The sequence below is a fragment of the Humulus lupulus genome, chromosome 4, assembly GCF_963169125.1.
Source record: "Humulus lupulus chromosome 4, drHumLupu1.1, whole genome shotgun sequence".
Taxonomy (NCBI): Eukaryota; Viridiplantae; Streptophyta; class Magnoliopsida; order Rosales; family Cannabaceae; genus Humulus; species Humulus lupulus.
In genome coordinates, this window is record NC_084796.1 from 3,020,020 (window position 1) to 3,039,707 (window position 19,688).

The following is a 19,688-nucleotide window of genomic DNA, read 5'->3' on the forward strand; positions in this document are numbered from 1 at the left end:
GTATTATATGCATCACACACCCATATATATAACATAGACAGTTTTTTTATTTCATACCCTTTACGTGATCCATTTCTTCCAAACTTAACTAAAGAATAAAAGTGTATATATTTGGGACACATTCTTCATTACTCCTCCAAAAAGAAAAAAGCATTTATGTTTGCTTCAACTTTTTCCTTAAGAAATAATAAAGAAAAAACAAATTAAATGATAAAGATATTCTATATAATTTATAGAATTTACATTCTTTTTCTTTTTCTTTTGAAAGAATAAGAATGTACATTTATCCATGTTTTGTATTTGGCTGTGAAAGCTTTGTACTTGGAGTGAATAGTATATGTATAGTGATTTTAGGTGTTATAGAAAATCATGCATGGAAATATTAAAATTCTAAGTTTGGTTATTCTTTCATACATGGTTGTATTACAATGACATTTCACTATGAAATAAATAAATAAATAAAATTGGCAGTTTAGTGATATTAATTGATGTGCTCGGCTTCGTGAGGGTGTGCCACTACACCAAATACCCATTTCCATAACACATGAATATAATAGAAATGAAAAAGTATTATGGTAAATGTTATATATATAGCAAATGAAAAAGGCGGTAATATTTTGGGAGCCCGCCACTTATACATTTTTTTCAGAAAAAATCACACCAATTTCGAACTCACCATTTTCTTCTTCGGCTAAGCAAAGTCCGAACTCTACCTTCGGTTTCATCATCCCTGCTTCAAATCTGAGCTCACATCTCCTCTGTCCCTCAAATCTCAGCCTCCATCCCTCATATCTCCTCCATCTCTCTCTCGTCTTTCTCTATCTCTCTGTCAGTAGGGTTCCATTCGTTGGGTTGTTTCACTCCTCTTCGGTCTTGGTAAGCCAGGTAAGGATATATAGTTTTAGGTGTTATTGATCCGGGTCATTGTTTTTTTATGCTAATCGAGGTTAATTTGGGAATAAATCTAATGGGGTTGTTTGATTTTCTGTTTCCCTCTCGTGTCTTTCTCTCTACCTCCGGCCTCCCCCGACCTCTGCTCGCACACTCTCTCTCCATATTTCTCGGCAACGGACAGTCCAGCAAGCCGAGCAGCGGAGGAAGCAGAGCACCCACCGACGGCGACTTCTCCAACAGGTTCTCGGCTGGCTCTCTCTGACTAACAGCGGCGCAGGAAGGGACTCCTCCAACAGGTTATGTCAGCTCTCTTCTTTCTTTGTGTCTTGGACTGAGTTAACTGGTCATAGCAAATTGAGATGGATGTGAATATCTTGTTTTGAAGCGTGGTTTGATTTTTTCTATGTAATTTTCTTCAGTCCAATTTTCCTTACATATAATATAAATTTCTCTCTTAGAGTGTCCCTCAATAATCTGCAAATCGGTTTCCTTCTCCGTCCGCCCCACCTCTCTGTATATATACTATAAGCACATAGGCTAAATATTAGATAAATGTAATGAAGAAGTAGAGCAAAGGAGAATCGAGTATATTATCTGAAATGAGATTGGCACTTGACCTTAATGTCTCTAGTTGATTCTCTCCAAGAGAGTAGATTGTAAAGTGATATTGGCCAACCGACCCACCACCAACTCTATCCCTGCTCGAGTCATCTCATCAGCCAACCTCCTCGATATCTGTCTAGCACTGTATAACTGTCCCGATCCCTTCCGGCTTAAAGCATCTGCTACCCCATTGGCTTTCCCAGGGTGATAGAGGATCTCACAATCATAATCCTTTACCATCTCTAACCAACGTCTCTGCCTCATGTTCAAGTCCTTCTGAGTGAAAAAGTACTTCAGGCTCTTGTGATCAGTGTATATCTCACACTTCTCACCATACAGGTAGTGCCACCACACCTTCAGTGCAAAAACTACCGCTGTCAGCTCTAAATCATGTGTGAGATATCTCTGCTCATAATCCTTCAACTAACGTGATGCATAGGCAATCACATTTCCTGTCTGCATAATTACACAACCCGGACCCCGCCTCGAAGCGTCACAGTAAACCACAAACTTACCTTGATCTGTAGGAAGGCTCAAAACTGGTGCAGTGATCAAACTCTCCTTGAGCTTCTGAAAACTGTCTTCACACTTGTCCGACCAAACAAATTTTTTATTCTTGCGTGTCAACTCTGTCAATGATGATGCAACCTTGGAGAACCCTTCCACAAAGCGTCTGTAATAAACCGCCAAACCCAAGAAACTTCCGATCTCTGAAGCATTCTTCGATCTTGGCCAATCTCTGACCGCTTCAATCTTTGCTAGAGCCACCTTAATACCATCTTTACTGACTATGTGACCCAAGAAAGTCACCTGTGGCAACCAAAACTAGCACTTATTGAACTTCGCATACAGCTTGTGCTCTCTCAACCTCTGTAATACCAATCTGAGGTGATGCTCGTGCTCTATCTCCATCCGAGAGTATATCAATATATCATCGATGAAGACGAATACAAACTGATCCAGGTAGTCCTTGAACACTCTGTTCATCAGATCCATAAATGCTGCCGGGGCATTAGTCAATCCAAATGACATCACCAAAAACTCATAATGCCCGTACCTAGTGCGAAAAGCTGTCTTCGGTATATCTTCCTCCTTGATCCTCAGCTGGTGATAACCAGATCGAAGATCTATCTTAGAGAATACCGTTCTACCCTGTAACTGGTCAAACAGATCATCAATCCTTGGTAAAGGATATCTGTTCTTGATAGTCAACTTATTTAGTTCCCTGTAATTGATGCACATCCTCATAGAACCGTCCTTCTTCTTCACAAAGAGAACTGGTGCGCCCCATGGTGAGAAACTGGGCCTGATAAAACCCAAGTCCGGTAACTCTTGTAGTTGAACCTTCAATTCCTTCAGCTCCGCTGGAGCCATCCTGTAAGGTGCCCTAGACACTGATTTTGTCCCTGGCGCCAATTCAATCACAAACTCAATCTCCCTGTGTGGAGGTAACCCTGGAAAGTCCTCTGGAAAAACATCCAGAAACTCACAGACTAACCGAGTGGTATCCACCACACTAGCTAAGAGCCCTATGCATCCTCCCTGCAACAGGTCTCTAGCTCTAAGTACTGATATCATAGGTATACAGGGTCCATGCACAGTGCCAACAAAAACAAAGGGGTCCTCACCCTCTGGCTCAAAAGTTACCATCTTCTTCTTACAGTCTATCGATGGCCCATACTTCTCTATCCAATCCATACAAAGAATTATGTCAAAATCAGTTATCTCTAACTCCACCAAGTCAACTGACAACTCCCTGCCATCCACTGTAACTAGTAGTGACCTAATCCATCTCCTGGATACTACTAACTCTCCAGTAGGCAATACCGTGCCAAACCCCACAGAAAAGAAATCACAAGGTCTACACAACCCATCTATAATCCTACTAGCAACAAAGGAGTGTGTAGCACCCGAATCAATAAGAACGGTGTAACATGAGAGGAGCTAGTAATATACGCGGGCAAGGGTATGATGGAGCTAGTAACATGAGAGGAGAGTGGAATGGCTTGCAAGCTTTAATTTGTAATGAATGTCTATATGCATATTACATCCATTTTTTAGCCCATCGCCTCCAACTTGCTTTAGTTGCAGCTTCTCGAGAAGTAAGTCAAGTTCATCAATTTTTTACTACCTTGGTTTTCATTATCAATATTGTTACTGCATCTTGCAAGTGTAATGATGAATTTAAGGAGGCTCAATCTGTTGAACTTGCTACTAATATTGCAAATGATGAAATCGAATCAGGGACGGGGCTAAATCAAATTGGCACCTTAAAGCGAGCTGGAGATACTCGTTGGGGTTCTCATTTGGATTATATTTCTAGCTTGCTAAAAATGTTTAATGCAACTTGTGTGGTTGTGAGTAAAATTGCAAAAGAAAAAGTTTCATATTCTCAACGTGGAGATACATATTTTGCTTGCAATCAATTATTATCTTTTGAGTTTGTTTTCATATTACATCTTATGAAAGAAATTTTGGAAATTACTCGTATTTTTTGTGTAGCCTTACAGCGACAATCACAAGATATTTTGAATGCAATGCATATTGTTGCAAGTACAAATAGGCTACTTAAGAGCTTTCAAGATTCAGGATGTGAATCTTTCCTCATGAAGGTTACATAATTTTGTGAGCAACATCAAATTGATGTCCCTGATTTGGATGCTCAATATGTTGCAAGGGGTGGAAGATCTTGAAATCAACAAGATAAGATTAGTGTTATGTATTGTTATCGAGTTGATATATTTATTACTACACTTGACTATCAGTTGGAAGAATTAAACTCTAGATTCAATGAACATTCAGCAGAGTTGCTTGTTCTTAGCACTGCTTTTGATCTTATAGAATAGATGGATTTAAATTGTTCAATATTGATGATATTTGCAAACTTGCAGAGAAGTTCTATCCTCATGATTTCTCAGAGCAAGAAGTAGTACGTCTAAGAATTGAACTTCAACATTTTGTACTTGACATTCCAAATCATCCTGAATTACATAATTTATCTAGTATTCATAAATTGTGTCAAGACTTGGTGAAAACAAAGAAAGCAATTATGTATCCTCTTATTGACAGATTACTTAGGCTTGTTCTTACTCTTCCTGTATCAACAACAACTACAGAACGAGCATTTTCTATCATGAAAATTATCAAGACAAAGCTCTGAAACAAGATGGAAGATAGTTTTTTGAATGATTGCTTAATTGTTTGTATTGAGAAAGAAATTGTTACAAAATTTAGTAATGAATTCATTATAGATGAGTTTGCATCTATAAATAATCGTCAAGCACAACTTACTTATAAAAATTAAAATTGATGTTTTGAATTATTATTGTCGCTTTTTCTATTGAGATATTTGTTATTTGAAAGACTACAACTTGTTTTTAAAGGTTATATACATCGTATATTTGGATCTTTATGATGAATTATTATAAATTATAGTTGTATAACAATATGAATTATTATGTATGATATTTATTATACAATAATAAAATTAGCCCCCTAGTCTATAAATCCTGGCTTCATCACTGCACATATGGACCTTTTATTGTATATTTTTTTAATCAATATATGGATAATTCGTTGGGGGTTTTTTCAGTATATAATTCTCTGATGATGCTTTTTCCCTTGGTATGTTCCTCTCTTTATATGCCTCAAAATTAAAAAGCATATAGTGATAATAGAGAAAAATAGAGGAACATGGAGTAAGAAAAAAACGACAAAATATGTCAAAAACGACAAGGGAAACAGAGGCATATTGAGAAGCAGGGGACAAACAGAGCTACGCCAATAGATACATACAATCAAAACGATAGTTGAGAATTTTTTACACCAGAAGGCAAAACAAAGTGAGTTTGCTTCTCCTAGAGGAAAAAAGCTACTAATTAATAAAAAAAATAGCCACTATATATGTATCTTTTTCTTTTTCCTTTATTGAAACGTATAGCTGACTAAAGTTTCTCACGTGTTTTTGATGCTAAGTCAAAATATTACATACATTAATTTTAAATATGTGATATTTGATAATCACTAGTAGTAATAGTCCTTAGGAATACTCTAATTAAATACAAGCTTCCATGATAAGAGAAAATAGGAGTGCAGATGGGTCGGATTTTACGAGTTTCAGGTTGAGAAAAATGATATCGAAACCAATCCGAAATTTTTGGGTTTCGGGTTTTATTCGGGTTCGTGTTTGATTCGGGTTGGGCTTGGCCATTTGTGTTTTGGGCTGAAAAGCCAAATTTTGCAAAAATATCATTTTTTTTTACACTTTTTCTTTAAAAATACCATTTTTATTCTTCAAAAATATTATTTTTTTTCAGATTTTGGGTTTGATTTTGGATTGGATTGGGCCAATTGGGTTTTGGGCCGAAAAGCCAAATTTTGCAAAAATACTATTTTTTTACATTTTTTTTCAAAAATACCATTTTTTTGGATTTCCGGTTTGAATCCAAACCCGAGTTTTAACAAACTTCAAACCCGAATCCGACCCGAATTTTGTCGGGTTCGGGTCGGATTTAACCCGAATCCAACGGACTTTTCAAAAAAAAAAACGAGTTTTCGGGTTGGGGGTCTTGTGTGTTAGCATTTCTAAAACATAAAGTTGCTTCTTGTGAGTTTTCTTCTGTTTAGCCAAGTCTCTTCTAAACACTAATGTGTACTCGATATCACTCCCTTAATCACACTAGATTTTCTCATCAACCAAACAAACCACTCTCGTCTACCTTCTCCTTTCATAAGAAAAATGAGGGAGATCATGTACATGGAACTTCCGATCCCAAGAAAAGTGAAGAAAATATGGGATGCATGGGACCTCCGAGTGTGCATAATGGGAAGTCTCCTCCTCCAAATAGTCCTCATCTTCTTCGCCCCACTTCGCCAACGCTTCAAGACCACTCCCCTCCGAGTCCTCCTCTGGTCAGCCTACCTCCTCGCCGACTGGGTCGCCGCCGTCGCCATCGGAATCATCACAAAGAGCCAGGGAGACGTCGGCCACCTCGAGGGAAACGACGACCTCTTCGCACTCTGGGCATCGTTTCTCCTTCTCCATCTCGGCGGACCAGACAACATCACCTCATTCTCTCTCGAAGACAACGAGTTGTGGATCAGACACTTGTTCGGACTCATCTTACAAGTTCTCTCCGCTTCTTATAGCCTTTACTTAACTCTCCCAACCAACAAGCTTTGGCTCCCATCTCTCTTGGTCTTCGTCGGAGGAGTAATCAAGTTCGCCGAGAGAACTCAAGCTCTCTACTTAGCCAGTTTGGACCATTTTGGTACCACCGTTTTGCCTGAGCCGAATCCCGGCCCCGATTACGAAGAAGCCACCGCCACTTACTCCTCCATCGTACGACAATCACCGGACCACCAAACGACAACGAACTCCACCACTACTACTACTACGACTACTTCTTCTTCTGGAGGAGCCATGTTAAGCGAGATGAAGCTGCTTGAAATCGCTTACGCTAGATTCGAGAGCTTCAAGGGATTAATCGTTGGATTTTTGGTGAGTTTGAAAGATAGAGAATCAAGTCGGATTTACTTTCTCAATGACAATGCTTTAACTGCTTTTAGATTGATTGAGTACGAGTTAAGCTTCATGTACCAAGTTCTTCACACTAAGGTGGTTGTTCTCCACTGCACCACCGGATACATTCTCCGCGCCGTTGGTTTCCTCTCCATCGTCTCCGCCGCTATCATCTTCTTCACCAGAAAAAAGCATATCAATCTCGAATTCGGAATATTCGAGATCAAAATCACTTACGCTTTGTTTATCGGAGCCATTGTTCTCGACGTGATTTCCGTCTTTAAAATAGTCTTTTCCGATTGGATCCTCATGCATCGCCGGCACCGGAGATGGCTCGGCAAACTAGTCCCTTCGGTGGTTTCAGAAAGATCGAGGTGGTGCGGTTCGATTTCGCAGTACAGCATGATCAACTACTGCCTCGACCGGAGAAGATCATGGAAGCTTGTGGACAATTTCGCCGAATGGTTTCGAGTAACCGAAATCTTGGACTCCATGAAAACCATGATTTTTTCGAAATCAGAAACCGTCCCAGATTATTTGAAAGAATTCATATTCGATGAACTGAGAATAAAATCCAGCGAAGCGAAGACGTTAAGCGACGCCGTAAAGGCATCCCAGCAGAGAGGCGACTCAGCACTGTCTAGAAACTCATCGAGCTACGCCAAGCTGAAATGGAGCGTTTCTGAGTTTCAATACGGCGAAAGCCTTCTGGTTTGGCACTTAGCCACCGAGCTTTGCCAGAATGATCCGGAGGACAGGTCGAGCTACGGCGGTGATGGGAAGAGAATCAGTAAACTGATATCGGATTACATGTTCTATCTTCTGGTGATGAAAACGACAATGTTGGCGCCTGTTCTGGGGAATTGGCATGTCGTTTTTCAGGACACTTGTGCTGAAACGAAGCGGTACTTGAACAAGCATAAGCTGTCGAAGCATTTTCAAGTGTATGAGAAAACTGCTTTGATTAAGACCAAGTTCAGAGCTTCTGCGGTGAAGGGTATCACGAGCAAGTCGGTGTTTTTCGATGCTTGTATACTGGCGCAGCAGCTCCGGCTAGAGGTGAATGGGCGGTGGAATGTGATGAGTCAAGTTTGGGTGGAATTGTTGTCGTATGCTGCAATTAATTGTCGTTCGATCATCCATGCACAACAGTTGAGTAAGGGTGGGGAGCTTTTGACTTTCACTTGGTTGATGATGTATCATTTTGGTCTTGGGACTCAGTTCACTGAGCAAGAACGACAAGACACCACAAACACCAATATGGGAATCATGAAGTGATTAATTAATTAGTGTAATATATTCTCTAATTATTACAACTTTATTATTAGAGTGGTAATTTGTGTTCAAAGATGGGTCCATTGTCATTGTTTATAAGGTTTTTCTTCAATGAATTGGTTTTCCAAACCATAACCAATATAACAAGCAATAGTAATAATATACTAAACTTGCACACGAAGAAATATATCTTCCAAATCTTATTTATGAAACTTTATTAAAGCAGAGAATACATCAAAGCTTGAAGAATCCAAAACTTTATCGTTAAACCATTTTGTACTAATAAAAATCAATGTTGACAGAACTAAAGACAGACCATTACCACACAAAGTTTTAGAATTTCGATCATTGACTCAACACAATGCCTATTTCACCAGAACTATATGTGTCAGAATTTTCCAAAAGAAAGTACGAGTCTTCTTAGAACCAGTGGTTCGACACTTTTTGAAGACTAATTTTCCAGCCAAAAACTAACGAAAGGTAAAGCTTGGACAGAACACAACGCTTCAACATTCAACAAGCATAAATTCGAATCTCCATGTTCTTCTTGCAGTGATATTTGTGAAGTAACGACCAAAAGGAAAGGTCTCAGCAGCAACACAGGATCAACAGTTTGGTTCCTTTGCATTGTTCAAAAACTGAGATGAACAGAGGAAAATATCATGGATGATGGAGTAATATAAAACGACAATATATTTGAAAAACGACAAAATAAATGAAAACGACAATGTTTGTCAACAGTTAAGCTCAATTCTCACTCCAATATATGAAGGAGTTGTCTCTTCTAGCTAGAGCTGTAAATACGGGTCGGACTTTCTAGCACGACACGAAATTGGCATGAGCCCGAGAGGCACGAGCACGACACGGCACGAAAAAATATGAGCTTGGGCCAAGCACAACACGAATTGAAAATTGGCACGGCATGACATGGACCTGAGCACGGCACGACACAACAAGTCCGAATGCACAACACAAAAACACAAATAAACTAGCCCGAAAGCACGACACGATAAAAAACCTGATATTTTGACATTAATAATGATAATAAGTTTTTATTTTTCAATTATCTATAAATTAAAATGATTATAAAAGTCTATTATTTTCTCAATGTTTATATTTTTATAATTACATTAATTTATTTTAAGATTTATGAGTTAAATTTTTTAGCATTTATTAGTAGGTATTTAAATTCTAATAATTATCTTTGATATAATTTTGGGTAAAGTGCTGTTAAAAAGTATATAAAAATATCTAAAACTATAATTTACACAAAGAAATATATTTTGATTAATGGATAGTCCATTGATTGTTAAAGAAGATGTGAAGGGTTCAACTTCTCATCCACACATTTTTTGGCAATAATAAAAAGAGGAAATTACATTTTATATGAGATTTTTAATAGAGTGTGCAAAAATATGGCTTTTTTTAAAAAAAAAAATTAATCTATGGTTTTTTTTTAAGAATTTTCACTTTTATGGGTTTATTTTCCCAAATTTTTTTACAAAAGTTGGTTTATGCCATAGTTTTACTCTTAACCAAGTTTTATTAATTTAGAAGAGTATGTTTGTAATTTGATTATTATTTTTTTAGCTTATTTTTTATATATTGTTTTTATATTACTAATTTTATATTAAATTTTTCTTTGGTTGTTTTGCAAATTTTTTTTTGTAATATGAATTATTTTTAAAATTATTTTTAATTTATTATAAACATGTTTTTTTTAGATTGTACGTTTTTTTTTTCAAATCATGGGTAAGGTAATCAGTTACTTGATTGATCTTTAATAGTTATGTGAAAAAAAAAATCCTAGAACTAGGTTAAATAACATGCACCAGGAGGGGTAACCAGTTATCCTGAGATGAGTAACTTTCTGCCATAAGAGGAGTAACCAGCTACCTAAGAGGGGTGACGAGTTACTCATATTAAATATGAAAAGAAACATCAAATTTGAAGGAAAAAATAGAAGAACACTTCATTAAAAAAGGAAGAAGAAATAATTATGATTTTAGTAACATAAGTAACCAGTTACCATAAAGAAACCATAAATATACACACATCAGAACGTGAAGGTAACTAGTTACCCCAAAAAATATACACACAAAAAACGTGAAATTACCCTGACACAACCATTTCTGTCTCACAGGAAATTACCCTGAATACAATAAAGCACCAACATATCAAGTATCAAATAAATAGGTTTAGATTATTTATAAATATAATCTGGATCAAATATATTATATATGTTGATTAAATTAAGTTATTGCAAAAATTAAACTATCCATTCTAAAAATTAAACTATTTTTTTTAATAAAATATATATGTTTTAATAAAATTAAATAAACAATTCATCACAATAAAAAATATATATAGTATAATTTAAATAAATAGTATTTAAATAATAATATACATTATATATTTATGGCAATTAAAATATATAACACATAAATTTTAAATATATATATTTAAAAAGACAATACATCAATAGTCAATTCTTTAATATAATATATTTAAATGAAAATGAAAATATTTATATAAAAATATGTTTACATTTTGAAATAAAATATTATCATAAAAACCTTTTACATAAATTATTTGTTGGAAAAAGTGGCTGAAATGTTTTTATATTAATTCATTTTTATTTTTAACATAATTAATTTTTTTAACAATTTTCAAATTATTTTTTTTATAACTTTTTAGTAAAGAATTGTTTATTAATCTGCATTACAAAATATAAAGAATACATAAATTAGACTCAACAATCATAACTATTGTAACATTTTTTGTATTAAAAAAATATTCTTATTCATTTATGCGTATTATCTATTAATGTAGTAAATTATTTGGAAAAAATGACATAAGGAAAAGACAAAAAAAATAACAACAAAAAATATTATAACAAAAGAAAGTGGCGCAGGTAACATTTTTTTTACTAACACAAGTCTTATTCATTTATCTACAATATATGCAATTAGTATGAAGAAGAAAATAACAAAAGAAAAAGGCACAAGAAGATCACAAACATAATGACAAAACAAGAATGATCTATTCATATATATAATATCATCTCTCAAAAAGCTTACAAAGTATAATATATAATGAAACAAAAAATAAGAAACTATGTTGACATATGTTGACACTTAAGAGTAATTGAAAAGAACGAAAGAAAAAAAAAAGTAGTGTCGTATATATATAAAAACCTAGTATGGACTGTGTTAAAATTTGGAATTGGAGTAACAGATAATAAATAAATCAATAGGTAGCATATCAAGAAGAAAGAACAAAACAAATCTTACTCACAAAAAGATAAATTTCTACAAGAATGACAAAAAAAAATAAAAATAATAAATTAAGCAGGTTAAATGATGATTTTCACATACTAGAAAAAAACAAAATAATAAAAAGACAAAAGAGAAGGAGGACGAGGAGCTTATTCATAAATATATACATAAGTATAGATACGAGAATTCTATTATAGATGTTTCATTTTAAGTTCTATTAGTGGGATTCTTAGTATTTTCGACCTATTAGAAGTTTTTTGTGGGAATTTTTTTATGACCGTGTATATTGTAGCTATTTAGAGAATCCTACAAATTTTCAGAAAATTTTGAATAGTTTACAGTACCGAATACAAGTTCAAATATATTGCACGCGTGACTAATTTTTTTTATGCGCATGGAAAAGAACACGTTTGAACCTATTTTTTGGTACTGTAAACTATTCGGAACTTTATGAAAATTTGCAGGATGCTCTAAATAGCTACAATATACACGGTCATAAAAAAAAAAGTTGCACTGAAAACTGTTCACGGGTCGAGAAACATTGAAAGCCCTACCGGTAGGGCTTAAAGTGAAGCCCCTATAGAAGACAAAATATAAATGAAAACAAAAGAAATAAAGAACAAGAACTCTCACACAACCACAGTGTAGAGTAGTAGGGATCACCAACTTGAACAATGTTCAAAACTTTTGTCCAAAAGCTTATTTCGTCCTATTTTCTAAACACTAAGGGATCTTACAATGAAATTGTTCTCTAGAATTATCAAGTCTTTTGGTGTATTTTTAAGTACTTTGTGAATAGAAAATTGTGTGTCTTACAAGTGAGAATTAGACTCATATTTATAGAGTTTAGGATACCATTTCAATTTTAAATTCCACCAACCCCCATGATTGTTTTCAATGTTTATGGAATTAAAGTGAAGATTTGGTAGTTACTTGAGGTGTTAAAACTGTTCGTATTGGAGAAAAACCAAAATTAGAATTAGTTGTCAGCACCTCTGGTCGCAGCCAGGAGTATCAATGGTCGCGACCATTGGCCTTTGTCCCCCAAGCCGCGGCCAGGGAGTCTCGGCCACAGTGCATTTTCAGCAACCAATTTTTTTCAATTTTCAAAAAAACGTCTCAATCTCTTGCCACATGATTTTGTAACATCCATATACCTAACGAGAGTTAAAAATATGTCTTCAACAACCATATTACATAATACCTCTATGAAATTCAAACACAAATGTGTAGCTCTCAATCTACACATCAATGGGTAATATTTGAGAGTTACAAATTTGTAACTGATTTTGTAACTCTAAAATATGTTATATTTAGGCACACACATATATCAAATTTTGTAACTCTCAATAATATGTTACAAAGTATGACAAATAATCGTGGAAATTAGACCCGGTACCCATTTCAAATGATCCACTTTGATTTTTACCCACTATTTTTAAATCTTATTTTAGTACCCAAAATTTCAATTAATGTACCCATTATACCCCTTCAATTACATGTTTTTTTTCTCCTTAAACACACTTTTCCAATTTAACTATAATATGACATATATAATACACATTACAACAATACTTAGAACCATGTGCTCAAACAATGGTAATTTTTGAAGTCTCGTGATAATAATGGATAAAGTTCAACTAAATATATTTAGTGTCTAATTTTAGTTAACTACTCCTAAAAGTTGGTAGTTCTCAACTTTTCCCGTGACAAATCACATTTTGTTTTGGCGTAATAATCTGACATTATATTATTATTTAATCTAATATTATATAATTTAAAAATAATATAGCAACTAGTAATCCCACCAAGGTTATCATCGAATATATAAATTTGTTTTGGCGTAATAATTATTTCAGAAGTATGTGGGTTGAACTAATATAAATACACAATCACACACATATATTTATATATATATATATACATATATAGTCTTTCATAATTTAAGTACGTAGTTAAACTTGATATCTAGGCTTACTGCTTGCGCGCATAGACAAACCAAACAGCAAAAAATTTGAATCAACAACTTCATCAACAAGCAATAGTAATATACTAAACGTGTACACGAAGAAATATATCTTCCGAATCTTGTATTTATGAAACTTTATCAGAGCTTGAAGAAACCAAACTTCATCTTTAAACTATTTTGAAAGAACTAAAGGCAGACCATTACCACACTATCTTTTTTGATCATTGACTCAACACAATGCCTATTTCACCAGAAGAAAAACCATGCAACGACGTCGCAGAGCGGATCATCGGTCTTCTCGGCACTCACGCCATTAGAAGGGTCACATCGGCTTTGAACATCGACGATGAGTGTCTCAAAATACTCGTCGATCTGGAGAAGAAGGCAATCAATTTACTCGGAGCTGGGGAACTGCTGGAGAAGCTTGAAGATGCACTTTACCAAGCAGACGACATACTAAACGACAAGTCGTTTCCTTCCAAAGCAAAAACGACAAATATAGAGGTATACGATTTTCCTTGCTCAGCTATTCGATTGCAGTATGTTAAAAGGAAAATAAGGCGAATTACGAAAAAATTAGTTGAGAGAAGAGCTAAGGAAGGTCTTGTTGATCCAAGTGGTGGGCTTTTAGAGTCTATGGATTTGGTTGGGAGAGATGGAGATAGAGAGGAGATGCTGAAACTGTTGTTGGGAAACGACGAGAAAATGGAAAGGAGTACTGTGGAAGATGTTTCCATGGTTGGTGAGGAAGGAATAGGGAAAAGTAGTAAAGTGAAAGTTGTTGCCATAGTTGGTGAGGGAGGAATAGGGAAAACCCAACTCGCTAAACTTGTTTTTAAGAATGATTTGGTCCAAAAAAACTTCCAACCAAGATTATGGTTTAGTGGGTTTGATTCGTTGTTATTGGATGACCAATTATGCAGCAATGTACATAAAAAAATAGATGGAAAGCGTTTTCTCATTGTGCTTGATGATTTGTGTTATGAGGATCTTGAGAAGTTCAGAAGTTTTGGAGAATTGTTAAGATATGGGGCAGAGGGTAGTAGAGTAATTGTGACAACTCAGACTGAAGAGGTTGCTCAAAGTCTTATGGTTGAAGTGTTGGGTGGTCATGAATTGGATTATGAAGATGAGAAGATGATTTACCACTTGGGTTGTCTTGATGAAAAAGCCTCTTTTGCTCTGCTAAAAAGTAGTATTCAGTTAAGCCAAAGGCAAGGTGTAGATGAGAATTTGAATGAGGTTTTGAACAAGTGTGGAGGAAAACCTCTAGCTGTAAGAACGATAGGGAGCATGTTGTACTTGGAGAATTTGGGAACTGAGTGGCAGAACACATTTGACATATGGGAAAAGCAGAAAAAAACCAAAGAAAGAGAGAACGCTTTGAGGGTGATTAAATCGAACTATGAACACTTTCCAGCATACTTGAAGCCTTGTTTTGCTTATTGTAGTTTGTTCCCAAAGAATTATGAGTTTGATGTGCCAACACTCGTAAAGCTTTGGATATCTCAAGGGTTTGTAGCTTGTTTAAGTGAGGATGATTGTCCGGAAGATGTGGCTGATAAGTATGTTATGGAGTTACAAGAAAGGTTGTTCTTTGAAGAGGTTAAAAGAGACGAGTGGGGAGCTTTAAGGAGCTGCAAAATGCAGAGCTTAATGTATGATCTTGCTAAGGAGATAGCAGGGGTGGAGTGTGCTGCATTGAGATTGGAAGAAGAGAAAAATATTCAAGAGAAAACTCATCATGTGTTGTTTGACTTTCACTTGGATTCACCATGGCAGCTTCCAGATTCCTTGTACAAAGCGAAAAGGATTCGAACAATCATATTGCATAGTCAGCTGCAGTGGCAGATTGAAGGGAGATCAGGCACGTCGATTTGCGACACGATTGTTTCGAATTTTAAGTTCTTACGCACCTTGGATCTTCACAATTCAGGGATCAAAGTAGTGTCTGATAACATTGGCAAGTTGAAGAATTTGAAGTACCTTGATCTCTCTCAAAATACAGACATCAAAGAACTACCTAAGTCTATTTGTGAGCTGTCTCGTTTGCAAACTTTGAAACTCAACCATTGTGGTAGACTCCAAGTGTTGCCTAGAAAGATCAAGAAACTAATGAGTCTTAGAAATCTTGAGATTGATTCATGTTATAGTCTGACTCATATGCCTTGTGGAATTGGTGAACTGACCAATCTTCAAACTTTATCAGAGTTTGTACTGAAGAATGATGCTGACTTTGTCTCCAAACGCAGTGCGGACATGCAGCTAGACGAGTTGAAGAACCTTAACAACTTAAAAGGTGAGCTGAGAATTAAAAATTTGAGCATTGGGATAGATGCCACGAAGGCTAATCTACACGAGAAGAAGCATCTTCGATCCTTAGTGTTGATTTGGGATATCGAACCAGTTCGTTCTGGTGATAAGAAGTCAGAAGAAAAGTATTTCAAGCCAAACTCGATTGATCTTAGTGATGCAAAAAGAAAGGGTCAGCTCAAGTCACAACGCCATGGTGAAGATATAATACAGAGAAATGAGGTGAAGCCAAAGACAAATGATCTCCATGAGAAGAAAATTATGACACAGGAGCTGAAGTCACACTCGAATGATGTCAAAGATGAAGAAACAAAGGAGTTAGAGCCAACTTTTAATGATCGTGAAGAAGAAGAAACGACAACAAAGGAGCTCAAGACCAACATGAATGTTCTTAATGATGAAAGTGCAAAGGAGTTGAAGCCATGTCCGAATGACAACAGAGAAGAAAAAACGACAGAAGAGCTCAAGTACTCACACTCGAATGATGTCGAAGATGAAAAAGCAACGAAGTTAGAGCCAAATTTAAGTGATCACAAAGGAGAAAAAACAACAACAGAAGAGCTCAAGACCAGTGATCTTAATGATGAAAATACGAAGGAGTTCAAGCCACAATCCTTTACCGTAGATGAAAAGCAGATATCTAAGGAGCCCAAGGCAAGTTCAAATGATCTGATTGATAATAAAATGATTATGGAGGAGCTTAAGCCACATTTGAATGATCTCAATGATGAAAAAATAACAGTAAATGAGTTGAATCCAGTCTCGAATAATTTCAAAGAAGAAAAATTTGAAGAGCTCAAGCCACACTCTAATCTCAGTGGTGATGAAAAAACAACAGCAAACGAGTTGAATCCAGTCTCTAATGATCTCGAAGAAGAAGACAAAACTGAAGAGCTAAAGCCACAGTCGAATCATATCAACGATGAAAAAACAATCGAAGAGGAGATGAAGCCAAACTCGAATGTTGTCAAAGATGAAAGAGAGACAATGGAGGAGATGAGGCCATACTCGAATAATGTCAAAGATGAGAAAGTGACAACAGAGGAGCTGGAGCCAAATGTGAATGGTCTCAACAATGAAGAAAAAACATCAAAGGAACTGAATGATGAAAAAACGACAACAGATGATATCATTGGGGAAAAGTCAAAATCAGAGGAGCTGCAACCACAAGCCAATGATCTCAAAGATGAGTCAACAACAGATAAGCTCAAACCTCACTCGAATCTGAAGGAGTTATCTCTATTTGCTCATCCTGGTCCCAAATTCCCTACTTGGGTTTCTTTGAAAGCAGAACTCATCAAATTATCATTATGGAAATGCATGAAATGGCATAGTCTACCATCTTTAAATCACTTGGGTGATCTCCAAGTACTGGCCTTAGAAGACATGGCCAATCTAGAGTGCATATCAGAAAAAGTCGAGAGTCAAATATTTTTTCCATCATTGATAGAACTCAGGCTCGTAGATTTGCCTAAACTCAAGTCATGGTGGAGCTACAAGGACAAGACTCCTAATAAACCAGAGGGATTTCTTTCTCTCTCCAAACTAACCATTGAAGACTGCCGCAGCCTCATCTCCTTGCCAACTTGCCCAAAGCTTAAATATTTGGTCTTGAAAAACACTAGCTGGACTCCTGTACAGTGGACCAGAACAACAACAACAACGACAACAGAGAGACCATTGCTTCTTCCTCAGTTGGAAACACTCCGACTCGTCTGCATCTCAATCTTTGATCTCAACAAGCATTGGGAGTCTCTCTCGAGTCTTCAGTGTTTAACGTTGGATCATCTTCCATACTTGGAGAATCTCCCTGAGGGGCTTCAACATCTGAAGAACCTGAAGGAACTTCATATTTGGAGGTGTAATAAATTGAAAGACATTTCAGACTCTGTTGGCCACTTCAAATTGCTCGAAAAGCTCTCCCTCAAGCTCTGCCTCAACTTGACATTGTCTATTCAGATGATTAGTAGCCTCGCTTCTATAAAGACAAAGATGGAGTTCGAGGACTGTCCCGAGATCAAGGTTTCTTTCGCTATGAAATGATGATTCAAAATTTTACATATAAATATATACCATATAGAGATATTTACATGATAAACTAATTTGATTAAAAAAATTACTTTTATAATGTTTTGGTTGTATTTCTTCATTTTTTATGGTATTTTCGACTCTTTCAATATTACCTCGATAGATTTCAATGCATGTAAAATAATATATTGAATTTGAAAAGTCAGATTTTTGATATTGCCATGATATGGTTCTGATCAATGCATAATGTTTGATGTTCAGTAGATTTGGTAGCCCAATTTTTTTCGATCAATAAATTTTGATAAGGTTCGATACATGTAGTATTTTTGTTTTTGTTTTTTTTTGGCATTAATTTGGTATGTCCTAGATAAATTTCAATGCTACTCAAAGTATTTTTTTTATATATGCATGGTCTTTCTTAATTATTTAGTATATTTATGTTTAAGTTTCGATATACTTTAACACTTGTTCAATGGGTTTCGATACTTTAGCAGTCTTATATTGTTATTTCTTTGGCATTGTTCTATAGATTTCGATTCATATATGCTAGATGGGTTTCGATGCCTTTTAAACATAACAAACTAAACACAGGTATTGAATAGACATCGAACTCCATCGAGGTCTATCGAATACTACTGTCTCTTCATCAAGAACAACACATGTATCGAAAGCCATCTAAATGTATCGAATTCTATCAAAAAAAACAAAGCGTCTTTTTGACATATTTGTCTATTTTTTTTGTTTTTAAAATTGTGTTTTCAAAAATGAGTATTTCTACGCTTTCGCCCTATACCGATCTTTGTAAATGGAGTATTGAAGAGTTTCATTATTTGGAGAGCCTTCTTCTCTGGCACATAGCTACTGAGCTTTGCTGCCAAAATCTCGAGGAGGACGGTGACGACGACGACGACTCTTTGAGCAACAAGGTTAAGTTTCGCAAACTTGTCTCGGATTACATGTTTTATCTACTGGTCGTGCAGCCTGAAATGTTGTCCCAAGACATGGGAAACTTGTCCATAGTTCTCCAAGATACACGGGCAGAGGCAAGAAGGTTTTTCTCAAAGCACTCGATTTCGAACTCTGAGCAAGCTTGTCAAAAGTTGATCTCAGTAAGAACACCACGTAGACCAGCTGCTGTGAAGGGAACTCGAAGCAAATCTGTGCTGTTTGATGCTTGTATTCTCGCCAGAGAGTTGAAAGAGCTGAAAGAGGTGCAGTGGCAGGTGATGGTCCAAGAGTGTGGATAGAGTTGATGTCTTATGCGGCCATGAATTGTAGCCCAGCCACACATGCAGAGCAACCTAGTAGAGGTGGAGAACTTTTGACTTTCACTTGGTTACTCATGTATCATTTGGGATTGGGAACGCAATTTTCAGAGAAGGTAACCCATTATTATTATTATTAGGAGGAGATAGCACCCAAAATTTGCATGTTTTAACTAATCTTGTTGAGGTCTTCATTCATTTGGAAACTAATCAAAATATTTTACACTTAATGTTATGGTATATATGTAATTTTCAATTTAATCTTTTTGCTCTTCTATATATGATTTTTTTTTATTATTTTTACATAAATATATATAGGCATTTATTAACAGATTACAGGATTCTGTTTATTCAAAAAAAAAAAAAAAAACAGATTACAGGATTCTGTTGCTGATTGTACAATTGTTTCCATATTAACTTAAAAACTCTGCTGCAGTTTTCAACTAACTATTGCCCAATTCTTTTTCATCCACCTAATAAAAAAAAATACAGCAGTTTTCAAATAACAATCTATACTAACAGTCTATAAGGTTGCCAAAACT

General features: G+C 35.7%; 2 protein-coding genes across 2 annotated transcripts; both read left to right on the top strand.

The window, feature by feature from the left end:
* Positions 1-3,431: 3,431 nt before the first annotated feature.
* LOC133830587 (uncharacterized) lies at positions 3,432-4,657 on the top strand. The gene is made up of 2 exons (XM_062260595.1): positions 3,432-4,050; positions 4,389-4,657. The coding sequence occupies exons 1-2, from the start codon at positions 3,432-3,434 to the stop codon at positions 4,655-4,657; spliced, it is 888 nt and encodes a 295-aa protein (XP_062116579.1).
* A 1,456-nt stretch (positions 4,658-6,113) lies between these two features.
* Positions 6,114-8,489, top strand: LOC133829672 (uncharacterized). Its single transcript, XM_062259431.1, has one exon. The coding sequence runs from the start codon at positions 6,236-6,238 to the stop codon at positions 8,294-8,296; it is 2,061 nt and encodes a 686-aa protein (XP_062115415.1). The 5' UTR covers positions 6,114-6,235; the 3' UTR covers positions 8,297-8,489.
* Positions 8,490-19,688: the final 11,199 nt, after the last annotated feature.

Excerpts from the sequence above, each read along its gene's own strand:
- LOC133829672 (XM_062259431.1), top strand. The coding sequence starts at position 6,236 with ATGAGGGAGATCATGTACATGGAACTTCCGATCCCAAGAAAAGTGAAG.
- LOC133830587 (XM_062260595.1), top strand. The coding sequence starts at position 3,432 with ATGAGAGGAGCTAGTAATATACGCGGGCAAGGGTATGATGGAGCTAGT. Across the intron at positions 4,051-4,388 it reads TGCAATGCATATTGTTGCAA|AGAAGTTCTATCCTCATGAT; the intron begins GTACAAATAGGC and ends GCAAACTTGCAG.